General features: G+C 54.4%; 1 protein-coding gene across 1 annotated transcript; it reads right to left on the reverse strand.

Annotated features, from left to right (window-relative positions):
- Window positions 1-2,092: 2,092 nt before the first annotated feature.
- Window positions 2,093-6,214, reverse strand: SOX18 (SRY-box transcription factor 18). Its single transcript, XM_006132516.3, has 2 exons — window positions 5,637-6,214; window positions 2,093-4,176 (listed from the first exon to the last, which is right to left on the reverse strand). Exons 1-2 carry the CDS (start codon window positions 6,046-6,048, stop codon window positions 3,323-3,325), a joined length of 1,266 nt encoding a protein of 421 aa, XP_006132578.3. The 5' UTR covers window positions 6,049-6,214; the 3' UTR covers window positions 2,093-3,322.
- Between the last annotated feature and the right edge of the window lie 6,506 nt (window positions 6,215-12,720).

A 12,720-nucleotide genomic window follows, 5' to 3' on the forward strand; every position in this document is an offset into this window, starting at 1 on the left:
GTCATCTATTCAACTCTGGCCATGGATACTTAGAAGATGAGGCTTGAATGGACCATGGCCAGTGAGCCATTTGTTGACCTAGACTAGAGATGTCTCCTCCCTCCCCAGCTCCAGATTAGGGCGCATCGGTGAGAGATCCGCTCCCCAAACTGAACCTTTTCTGCAGCTAGGATTTGAGGACATTGTCAGACGTGCCCAAGAAACACAGGTTCCTTGTGTTCCTAGCATTGTGCCCAGCATTCAATGCGCGAAGACCATGCAGGGAACACCCCCAAATAAACATCGTGGAAGAAGCAAAGAATCTTCTCACTACCTGGGATGGCAGAGGAATAAATCATAGAATCATAGAACACTAGAACTGGAAGGGACTTGAGAGGTCATCGAGTCCCATCCCCTGCCCTCACGGCAGGACCAAGCACTGTCTAGATCATCCCTGACAGGTGTCTATCCAACCTGCTCTGAAATGTCTCCAGCGATGGTGATTCCACACCCCTCCCTTGACAATGGATTAGAATTAGCACAACTTGCAAATCTAGCAGCCGGGAGAAAGAAGGGAATGCGAGCAGCAGAAAATGACTAGCATTTTCGCTCTGTGAGCTAATCTCCCCTACTACCTTTCCCCTGTTGGCTCCAGGGCACATGGGAGAGGGGCCGTGTGTGCTTTCCTTCTTATTAATTGCAGGAAGTGATCCCGTGGTACTATGCCAGGTACTTGGAAGCTCAAAGCTGGAAAGTGAGTCAGATCTTTCTTCCTTTTTCCCCTGGTCTCCTTCTTTCCAGAATGTTTCTGGGGACGAGATCGGGATTCGGCCTATATAAGGCTGTTTCCTTTCACAGTCGTTTATCCAGGCACACGGGATGCTTCCCATTTCATTTTGTTTGTTTGTTTCAACTGGCGATTCAGGCAACATGCTGGACACACCACTGGTGGCCCTCAGCCAGCTCTCCCGGTTCGCCTATGATGTCATTTTCCATGTGTTCCCCCCTCCCCCTTTTAGCCTACTCTGTATGGAAACACCGTGGAGTTCCTTTCTGTAATTTAATGGGAACAAACACTCAGTTCATTTCGAAGCACTTCACATAAAACTGAGGCAGGGCTTAGTCCTGTTAACACGAACGTGGGTCTGGTTTAGGAGAAGCTCGAAAATTAACATCATTTGTTAACTAACCATCTCCCCCTGCGTGGCCACTCTCAGCCTACAGCAGCCATTCCCTTTCTTTGATTCACGTTTTTAATAGCTTTTTGGGGGCTAAATCAATCTGGTTGACATCACCATCGTTCAATGGACAGATGCCACTAGCAATTTATGCAACAGATTGGCATTTTTCTTTATAAATATTCTGGTGCCTAAGCCACATTTACCAGAACTAATTAAAGTGAGACGCATAAAATAGGAAAGAGGTTCAGACTTGTTCTGGGGCCCTGCAATGAGCAGAACAATGGGTAGAAATGAGTAGTCCTCTGGCACCTTAGAGACTAACAAATGTTTTAGATCATGAGTTTTTTTCCACAAAACCCACTTCATTAGATGAGTTGGGAGTGGAAAATACAGAATCCAAGGTATATATATAACAGCAAATATAGTTACCTGTCAATTGTAGGATCAGAGTTAATGAAGCTAATTAAATAGGCTGGATGTGTCCCATTCATAGCTACTGATGTGAAAATGCGAAGATCAAAGGTTGGGGAACTGGCTTTGTAGTGCGTTAACCAGATCATATCTTTATTCAAGCCCAGGTTAACAGCATCAAACTTGTAACGGAATATAAATGGGTGGGAAGTAAACAACGAAAAAGAACATGTAAGCTGAGTCTCTACAAGGAAGTTAATGGGTGCAAAGGATGTTAGTGGAAGCTCTGTTGCTTGGAATGTTTTATTACTGAACAAAGTGCTAGAAAACGTGTTACATGGAACAAGCCTGCAATGGCTAGGCTAGAAGTCTTTCTTATTTGCCACTTATATGAGCCCCATCCTTGCACTTGTTGACTCGAATAAGGATGGGGGGGGGGGGAAAGCTTGCGGGAACCAGGCCATATAGGATCAGGTACAGCCATGCCAGCAAAATAATAACCAGGCCGAGGCACACAAAAGTCAAGAGAAGGATATCACATGTTTTATTAAATGTCATTTATCTGAGAACAGATGCTTTCCCACAGAACATATTTTTCACACTTACAAAATGAGAAATTTAAGAGCGGGTGAGACAGCCATGAGGACTTTGTCAGCTGACATCCTCGGAGCACTGGCCACTTTTCATACATCTTCCTTTGGAGAGCTTTCATAAGGCACCCCAGTGCTGGCGGGTGATACAATTGCTAGGCTGTCAGGACATTCACCAAGTGATCCAACAATCTGGAAATGGTTGGGACAACATGTATTTGCGGAAAATATGTGTTCACACAACATGGGAATAATTACAAGAAGATGTGTTAATAATTAACCGGTATGCAAACCAGAGGACAGTTTGCTCTCCATCCAGATACTAGTCCTGTTTTGTGGGCAAGGGGAGGAGAAGGATTGGGAGCATACAAAATTTGAATCAATTATCCAACAATATTTATGCTGTAGTTCCCTTTTCGCAAAATATTTCTTCTTTTAAAATCCAGCTTTGCTACATAAATGCTTTAGCTCTCATGGATATCCTTTGCTTTATTTTAAAAAAAGTGATAATAAAAAAAACCCAAACACATTAAATATAATTTTATATATATAAAAATGCTTAGTAAAAATATAGCCTCGTTGCCCAATTAAAATATATTGCTGAAAATACGGTGCTAAAAAAACGGTGAAAACGGTGCTAAAAAAAACAGCTCTAACAGGCACCCGGTCTTAAAACAACCTCTTCAAAATAGCCCCAAGGTTTCCCACGCAATTTAGTTTGCCCTTTGCTTAAAAAAAAAAAGTCGATTTGAGCAGGTCCCAGTGGCAGTCGTTTTAGACACGAATCACTGTGGTTTGTCTAAATACATGGTCGAACCGCCTGACCTAAGAAGGTACAGCTCTACGCAGCTAAAAACCATGTGTAAAAAGCTTTGCCGTACTTTCCAGGCGGCACAGAGTTAAGATATGGAGTGCCGGAGGCTGATTTCTCCTCTACATTAACCCTCTGCTTTGGAAAATGCATCTATTTGTGTTATATAGTTATACGAGTATATCAGTGATTTCAGCAGGTTTTTAAAAGAAGCGATGCATTTAATGAGATACTCTAACTATTATGGAGCTCAATGGTTAAAGGCAGATGGCTTTTCTCTTTTTAAAAAGGAGACTGCACTGAAGGGTCATAGGTTCTCCAGGGCAAACACATGGTACAACGGGGCAGACCTAGCCTGTGATGCAAGAGCTATAGTAGACAGCACTGCTGGCATCGGACAAGGCAGATATCAAGCTGCTCTCCTCACAGGAGATACTTCTCGGAGTCACTTTGGACAGGGAGACATGGTAAGGGAGTCCTGAGGCATCAGGACGAGTCCTGCTCATGTTCAAGTACTGGTCAAACTCATTGCGGTCCACGTCTGTCCAAAGCTCCGTTGGATTCAAGTGCTCTACGCCGTCAATGTGATGGGCTTCAGGAGGGGGTGACAGCTGGCCCAGATGGGCGGAGAGGACGTTCTGCGGTCCAGAGCACATTTGGTTGTAGTACATGCTAGACGGATGGGGAGTCCTCATAGCATCGGCCAAATGTGATGGGGTCTGAGCATAGGGCAGGCCCACGTCCCGCCCCAGTGACTTCTCTTGGGGAAACTCCATCTGGTGAGAGGGGTGATAGCTTCGAAAGGCCATCATGCTGCAATCCTCCTGCATGTGAGGGGGGAAAAACGCTGGCTCGGTCTGCTCCAAGACATCCAAGGGAGACATCTCGGGAGTTGGCAAGCCATAGTTTTCAATATCCGACCCCATGGCGTGGAGTTCTCTGAAGTGGTTAAGTGGGGGAGGCTGGGGGTGGGCAGGCTGGCTGCCACGGTGATGATTCATGCTGAAGCTGTCGCTGCTGCACGGCTGGGAAAGGTTGTGGAGAAGGATATTGGGTTCCATCCTCTTGATTTTCTTGGCTTGCTTCTTCCGCCTGGGGCGGTACTTGTAGTTGGGGTGATCCTGCAGATGCTGGATGCGCAGCCGCTCTGCCTCCTCCACGAAGGGGCGCTTGTCGCTGGCGCTCAGCGCTTTCCATGACTGGCCTGGTGGGGGGAAAAACACACCCCGTTAGACGGGCACAGCCCTGCACCCGTCGCCGCGTTAACATGCAGGAGAGGGCAGTGCTGACCGGGGGAGGGGTCCCATCCAGACAACAGTCCGTACAGACTTCTGGTCTGAGCCTCCCCGGGGAGAGGGCTGAAAAGTGATGCCAAGTCCTTCCCCCCTCCCAGGAAAACCAGGAATCTAGCTCTCCAGCCCTGCCATGAAGCAGAGATAATCGCTGCTGTCCCTTGCTAGAAGCCCCCTTCTGCTGAGAATTCCAGCACGTCCAGGTACAGGCTCACCCTGCCAGGGGCTGCGCTGACCCCGGTAGGGAAACCAAACCCCGGACCAGACAGGAAAGCAAATGCGCACACGGCCCTTCACCAGGCAGGAGAGGAGGTGGAGGGCTCCCTCCTGGAGTGTTAGCAACAGCAACCGTTCCCACTAGCTTCCTACCTAGCCACCCATGGGACCGGCTGCATGGCTTAGGGCCAGGCTGCAATGTCCTTACTCCAGCTCCTGCCCGGGCTGCTACTTGCCCCACATCCAATGAAGGGTGCCTTTTTCCATACCAGCGGGTGCAGCCTATCATGTCCTGGGTGCCATGGGGTGCAGCGGATATCAGGGGACTGCCCCCGTCCCAGCTGCCAGGGGGCGCAGTGAGTACCAGGGGGCACAACCTGCCCTTGTCTTGGGGGCGCAGCAGGTACCAGGGGGCACAGCCTGCCCCCATCCTGGGTGCCCAGGGGGGCAGCGGGTGCCAGGGGGCTGCCCCCATCCCAGATGCCAGGGAGCACAGCAAGTACCAGGGGGCACAGCCTACCCCTGTCCCAGGTGCCAGGGGGCTCAACGGCTGCCAGGGAGCACAGCCTAGCCCTGTCCCAGGTACCAGGGGGCACAGCAGGTGCCAAGGGGGCACAGCCTAGCCCTGTCCCGACTGCCAGGGGGCGCAGCGGGTGCCGGGGGGCTGCCCCCGTCCCGGCTGCCAGGGGGTGCAGCGGGTGCCAGGGGGCACAGCCTAGCCCTGTCCCAGGTACCAGGGGGCGCAGCGGGTGCCAGGGGGGCACAGCCTAGCCCTGTCCCGACTGCCAGGGGGTGGAGCGGGTGCCAGAGCCTAGCCCTGTCCCAGGTACCGGGGGCGCTGCGGGTGCCAGGGGGCACAGCCTAGCCCTGTCCCATGTACCAGGGGCACAGCGGGTGCCAGGGGGCACAGCCTAGCCATGTCCCAGGTACAAGGGGGCACAGCGGGTGCCAGGGGGGCACAGCCTAGCCCTGTCCCGACTGCCGGGGGCGCAGCAGGTGCCAGGTGCCGGGGGCACAGCAGGTGCCAGGTGCCGGGGGCACAGCAGGTGCCAGGTGCCGGGGGCACAGCGGGTGCCAGGTGCCGGGGGCGCAGCGGGTGCCAGGTGCCGGGGGCGCAGCGGGTGCCAGGTGCCGGGGGCGCAGCCTGCCCACTTACCCAGCATCTTGCTCAGCACCGCGTTGTGCAGGTCCGGGTTCTGCTGCGCCAGCCGCTTCCTCTCGTCCTTGGCCCAGACCATGAAGGCGTTCATGGGGCGGCGGATGCGGGAGTCCTCCCCGGGCTTCCCCTCGGCTCGGCCCGCGCTGGGGCTGTATCCATACCCGGACTCCGGGCTCGGGGAGCGGCTGGCCGCGGAGCCAAGCGCGCCTGGCTCTCCCGCCGCCGCGCTCGGGCGGAATCCGAAGGCGGGCTCCGGGCTGGGAGTCCGGCTGGACGCGGAGTCTGGCCCCGGGGTCTGCTTGTAGGCGAGGCCGGGCTCAGAGGCGGAGGCGGCGGGGGGACCCCATGAACAGTCGCCCCTGGGTTGCGGTCGCTCCTCTCGGCAGGCACTGGGCTCAGATATATTCATTCCAGCTGGGCGGCCCTTTGTATCCGAACCGACCAGTGGGCGGCAAAGGGGAGAAAACCTGGTCCCGGCTCCGCGCCTGCGATCGGCAGCGACTCGGCAGCGCGTCGGGGGGAACCAGGCACGAGCCGCCTTCCCCTCCCAGCAAACTTTTGGGGCGGCGCGGAGCTGGAAGGGGTCACATATAGGCGCCCTGGGCCAATCAGCAGCGGGGAGGGGCGGGGGAGGAGGCGTCCCTGGGTAGCGGCGATGGGGGGGTGGGGGGGGCTTTGAAACCTTGGCTGCCCGGTGCCTTTCCGGCCAAGGAGCTTGGGCTGGTTTTTTTATGTTGCAAGCTCCCCTGGGCCCTTTAAATCCGCAGAGCGACAGATTCCTCCCCCCCCCCCCCCAGCCCAGAGCGAGGGAGCGATTCCCGGTGCGGCTGGGCTGGGTTTGCAGCCTGGGATCCGGCCCCGGTGGCACAAGCGAAGCCCGCGGTGCACCGGCGCCCGTGCAGCAGCCGCGCAGAAAAAGCATCCCCTCCCCGGAGCAATGCAAAGCCAGGCGGGGGGGGTGGGGTGCTGGAGGGTCCGGGGGGGCTGGAGAGGACTGTCCTCGAGCGCCCCCTGGCCCAGCCCTCTGGGTCACAGGCTGTCCCCGCGTGCAGCTCCAGCACCCCCTTCCGCCCCCCCCCCCCCCGCCTGTCTGTCTGCAGCCGCCCCCGGCCTGCAACCCGAAACGGGCCGCGTTGTGCAAGCGCGCAGCTCGCCGCGGAGAGCAGCGGGGGGGGGGGGGGGGGGGGGTGTTGCACGACAGGGTCTGTGCGCGGATCTGGAAGTGATTTGAAAAAGCCGATCTGCGTGTAACCCTCAACAAAACCAAAGAATTTTTCGGGGGGGGAGGGGAGTCCCGTGTCCCCGTCCAGCTCGAGACAGACCCCACGGAGGTTGCCAGCTCGATTTCCGGCTCGGGGCTGGAGACCCTGAAAGGCTCCCCCTGCCCCTGCCCTCCCCGCTCCTGCGCGGACTTTCCCGGGGCTGTTTGGACCCTGCGCGGAGCACACAGGGGCTGGCAAGCTGGGGATGGGAGCTGGAGGACTCCTACTCTCCTGCATCGCTTTCTAAGATGCTATCCCTGTGCATGGCCCATGCCTAAGGCACAAATATATATACCACCTGGAGGGAAAATACAGCTTGTGTCTCTGAAGCAAGGCTCTGCAGCCAGCCTCTTTCCCTTGCTCTTCTCCCCAGCCCCCCTCGAGCTAGGAGCATGCACCTTCCCTGGGATGTGTGCTTCCACACTCCTCTCCCCAGAGGCACCCCCATATCAAAGGACCAATGTGCCCTCTAATTTTTTCCATCCACATGTGGAATACATTTTGTCACGTGCACCGAGGCATGGGCAGATGTGCACCACCCTTAGAACCACAGGCTGCTGCTGTGGGCGCTATGTTAATCAGCTGGGCAGCATTTAAATCTCCCCTGGGTGCCTGCCCAAGTGCTCAGCTTACAGGGAACACGGCCGATGACTTGTGGTAACTTGGGAGCTGCCCCACCCCCCTTATACCCCCACCCCTCTTATGCCCCCACCAGTTGTAATTGCTAAATGGGATGCCCCCACATGTCCCTGTCTGCTCTTCCGAGTGGCCCTCTCTCCCTGCAGGCAACAGTCGCCGCTGCCCAACACCCCCACTTGCTCCTGCAGGTGCCCTTAGGGCTCCCTTTGAACAGGCAGTGTGGTTGGGAGCCTCTGGGTGGCGTTTCATGCCTGGAGAGCACTAATCCCATATCCTCTCGGGACCGTCTGAGGCTTGTTCCTGAACCCCAGGCTGGGTTATTCAGGTTTTTTTGGACTGAAAGCAAGTCAAAGCTGGAATGATGGTGGCAGAGTTGTGGGCCAGCGGTGGGTCAGAGGGAGCGCGGCAGGTCTATCGCCATATCCGTCGCTGCTGTGTCCTGTTCTCTTCCTCCCAAGAAAGCTCAGCAGTTCTAGGATTATAAAAGCAGGACTGAGCTGACCCCAGCTGGAGCTTGGGGAGGGGAGGCAACGGGGAGCACAGTGCTGGGGGGGCATGTGGGAGAAATGACTTTGAGGGGAGCAGGGTTCCCTGTAATCTGTGCCTTTGGGTGGCCGCCCAGGAGAGATTCAAATGCCATCCAGCTGAGTCGCACAGCGCCCACAACCGGCAGCGTGTGTTTCTAGTGGTGGTGCCCATCTGCCCATGTCTTGGCGCATAGAACAAAATTTATTCTGCCTGCAGATGGGAAAAATTGGAACACTGGAGTGGAGCCCTTACGGGGGGCTATTTCAGAACATTAAAATGCATTAGAAGCCCACACCTGTTCCCTCTGGGCTTCCATCCATTTTAAAGACAAAACCGGGAGCATGAAAGAATAAACTGCCCCTTTCCCTTATCAACTCTAAGAGCTGCGTAAGGTATTCTGTACTCTGGCATCATGTCTTGATTATAGCACAACTCCTAGCATAGCAGCACTGTTGCAAACTCTGTGCCAGGCAAATCCACTGAAGTTCAACTGCACTGGTGCAAATGGTGGGGTACAGCCTCTTAACCCTTTGCAATAGTGCAGCAATCCCAGTATCCGTGCCCCCACCGGCTGAAATTGGCCTAGGATTACACCAGGCCTAAGATTAATTGAGTGGGTCACAGTGCAGGCAGCAGGGCCAATGCCAATGGAAATTTCATTCCTCAGCTGTAAAGTGGTAGCTTGCCAGTGAAACAAGAGCTTCCTTGGCTTACTGTCTTTTCCGTAACTTCAGTGCAGGGCAAGGTGCTGTTATTTCCATGTATCAATGATATCAGGCCAGGAGTCATTTCAGCCATTGATACGGGTCTGGTCAGTTTCCAGGCCAAGATGCCTGGTAAACACGTCCATACCTTTGAAAGCATTGCCAGCGCCAGAGAGAGCCTGCCGCCAAACACAAGCTCAAACCTCGCCCCGCCCCGCCAGAATCATCGCCATCCGTTTCAGCGCAGCCTGGATCAGTGAAACGTCGCGTAACAGACTGGCAACCCCCTCCTCTGCACGTGCACACACACACAGGGCCTGATCCCACTGGGGCGGGGTGAGGACCAAACCTTACAAGATTACAGCTGGACTGACGTGAGTTCAGGGCGCAGAGCTGAAACAAGGGTGCATGCAACAGTCTCTCCACAGTGGTTTTGGGCGGCCCAGTGCTGCAGTACCGGCCCTGCCTTTCATGACCACATCTTGCAACAATCCCGGCTTTTTCTGAGGCTTCGGGATAGGGATTTATAGCCCAAGTCTTTTCGTAGAATCACTGAATCCTAGGGCCGGAAGAGGCTTCAGGGGTCCAACCCCCTGTCCAAAACAGGACCAGCCCCAACTAAATGATCCCATCCAGGCAGGGCCGGCTTGAGCCATTCCTGCGTCCCAGGCAGCAGGCGCGCGATGCATACGCGGCTCTTCCCCCGGGCGCACTGCGCACCTTACAGCTGCAATCTAAGGGGTGCTATGTGGTGGGGCGCACGGCGCCCCTTACAGCTGCCATCAGGTGCCCCCCATAGATTGGTGCCCTGGGCAGCTGCCCGGCTAGCCCCCCCCTTAATCCGGCCTTGTATCCAGGGCTTTGTCAAGCCAGGATTTAAAAATCTCTAGAGGTGGAGATTCCACCTCCTTCCTAGGGAACCCATCCTAGAGCTTCCCCACCCTCCTAGTAAAACCCTCCTGTTGTGAAACCCTTTGTATTGGTCACTCCATGCACCAGGGTCACCCTTGCAAATCCACACCCCTCATTGCTGTAAACAGTCACCACCTCCCAGACCAGGTTAATACCCCGGTGCAATGTGAACTGCAGCATGATTTGTACTGCAATGTTTGGCTTCCACGTACCTCCTGTGTAGCACACCCCACAGGCCGATATTTCAGCTTGCTCCATTGGGATGCTCAGCGTCACTACGCCCCAGGCCTTTCGTCTGTTGCACAAGTGTGCTCCTCACTCATCAAAGTGCTTTGGGTGGTGCCGGCTGTGCTGCACCTGTCTGGACAGACATCTGCTCATGGTCAGCATGGACATCGTAAATCACTGCTCCACAGGAGAACCGCACCTTTCAGAGGCTATTGTCCAGCATCAGTCTGTGTTCTACTTTTGGACAGGAACCCAGAAATACCGAGCCAGCTTTTCAAACGCCCTTGGCACGCTGGGGATTGGACACATTGCATGCTGAGCGCATTGGAAAATCTGTCCTGCTCTTTCTCTGTGTTGCTGTGGGCACACACGCCTGTCCAGGTGGTCTCAGGCCAGATGGTGTGAGGTTTCTGGAAAATGTTAGACATTGTAGCGAAGCCTCTGAACTGTTTGACACTTTACGAATGGGCCTTAACAAAGATGCTAATTATCTTACTCATTACGAAGATAGCTCCCCCAATTATCACCTCGAATATCATTATCTCATAGACATTAACCTCCCCCCTTCACCCGCCCTCTGTTCTAAAATCTGATTTGTCTATTTTATATGTGTTCACTTTTTTTTGTTTGTATCCCTTTGGTATATACAGTCATGCCAATTTTCTTCCACAATTTGATCTGAGGAAGTGGGTCTGGCCCACGAAAGCTCATCACCTAATAAACCATCTTGTTAGTCTTTAAAGTGCTGCATAGTCTTGTCTTTTATATTAAAAAGGGCGTTATAAGGAGGAGGGAGAAAAATTGTTCTCCTTGACCTCCGATGACAGGACTAGAAGCAATGGGCTTAAACTGCAGCAAAGGAGGTTTAGGTTGGACATCAGGAAAAACTTCCTGCCTGTCAGGGTGGTTAAACACTGAAATAAATTGCCTAGGGAGGTTGTGGAATCTCCAACACTTGAGGTATTTAAAAGCAGGTTGGACAGACATCTATCGGGGGTGATCTAGATGGTGCTTGGTCCTGCCGTGAGGGCAGGGGACTGGACTTGATGACCTCTCGAGGTCCCTTCCAGTTCTGGGTTCTGATTCGGATTCTATTGGATTAGCCAGATGTGAAGAGAGGAGGGTCAGCGAGGGAGAGAAACGGGGAAGGGAGAGGGAACAGGTGAAGGAAAAAGGAGTCAGAGAGAAGGGGAAATGAAATCTGACAAAGGCAGGAAAAGCAGGGAGAGGAGGGAAATGGGAGGGCTGCAACCAGAGCAGAGCTATGAGGAAGGGAACCGAAAACTTTTGACTGCCGTTGGTGCCAGATACAGTCACAGCAACACGGCTGACTCAGCCAACTTCGTCCAGGCTCGGTGACGGATGCGAGGCGCGCCCCGGGCCCTCTCTTGGGCTCCGCGTCAGTCAGGCAGGGTACGTGGGCCATGTCATGCCTGCCTGGACTTTCGCCCTTGCCAAGGCCAAAGAGGGTAAATCATCCGAGCCCAGCAGACACCCAGCTTGGGGTGTGACATAAACACACAAGCCATCTTCCTGGTGCAACAATAGCTCTCTCGCTCCACTCGCCTCTTAACTTTCACTGGGGGGAAAAAATTCCCCCCTCCCCCCGTGTCCTGATATACACACATGGCACCTCCCACACACCAGAAGGAGAAAATAAATAAAGCCGGACAGAATGCAGGGGGGGCACAGCGCCAGGGAGACAGGCAGGCAGGCAGGGAGAGCGAAAGCCACTGGGAGGGTGGGTGTGTGCCTGAGCCCTCCAGCTTCTCACAGTTCGCATTCACAGTGGCGTACGGAGAGGAAATGTTGGATATTCCTGGGCAGAGATAAGATCATTGTAAAAGGCAGCTGGATAACCTCTCCCATCACCCGCCTCACCAGGGCTGGCGTCTGACGAACTGGAACTTTGCCCAGCAGCCGTCACTCTGCACAGGGCTTTTCTTTTTTTTTTCTTAACAAAAAAATTGGGCTCTTGGATTTCTTCACTCCCCTCCCCCCCCCCGGTTTCCCTTTATAGATCCTGCGCTTTGGAGCGCCCAGCGCCACACCTAGGAGAGGAAGTTTGGCTGGGGCGGCAGACTCTGTGGCTGAAACACTTTTAAACACAAACTTTTTTTGTTGTTCCTGAGCTCCCCCCTCCTCCCTCGTCTTTCGCGCTTCTGATTCTGTCTCACAGCGGCTGATGCTGGAGCTGCTGTCCAGCTCCCATCGGTCTAAAAATAGGCCAGCACCTCCTGCCTGGTCCAAAGGCCGCTGGAGACTCCAGCATCTTCAGGAAATGCACTGGAGACTAGGCAGGAGAGTCAGCCCGTGAGCAGTAGGGCTGGTCTGGGGAGCGAAGATGCAAATATTTTGGATTATTTGCTTCAGGGTCGCACCTAGGAGGCCCAGTGGTGGGACATGGCAGCAGCAGACACAGACCCTGCCGCCCACCCTGCCCCACCCCAGACTAATAACATTAAAGTCAAAAGGCAACAGGTGCAAACAGACAGAAAAAGTCACCCATGGAACTAAAGATCTCAAAGCACTTCACTAAGAGAAATACCATTAGCTCCATTTTACAGATTGGGAAACTGAGGCACGGGAGCCTTGACGGGAGTTGCCCAAGGCCGCCCAGCAATGGCAGTAGCAGAGCCAGGTGCTGAAGGCAGGTTTCCAGAATGCGAGTTCAGTGCCCTGTCTGTGGGACCACCCCCTCCATGGCAGACTAGTCGTTCGTCATCTCAAAAGCATTCGGGAAGCACTCCTGATTCCTGAAAATGGAGTGTTGTGCGGATTTCCCCACCGGTTGGGACAAGGGTCAGA

The sequence above is a fragment of the Pelodiscus sinensis genome, chromosome 18 (genome assembly GCF_049634645.1).
Source record: "Pelodiscus sinensis isolate JC-2024 chromosome 18, ASM4963464v1, whole genome shotgun sequence".
NCBI classification, from domain to species: Eukaryota; Metazoa; Chordata; order Testudines; family Trionychidae; genus Pelodiscus; species Pelodiscus sinensis.

What these genes read in the sequence shown, in the direction of transcription:
- SOX18 (XM_006132516.3), bottom strand. Translation starts at nt 6,048, where the DNA reads ATGAATATATCTGAGCCCAGTGCCTGCCGAGAGGAGCGACCGCAACCC. An exon ending in GGTGCTGAGCAAGATGCTGG is followed by an intron (nt 4,177 to 5,636) that starts GTAAGTGGGCAG and finishes TCCCCCCACCAG; the next exon opens with GCCAGTCATGGAAAGCGCTG.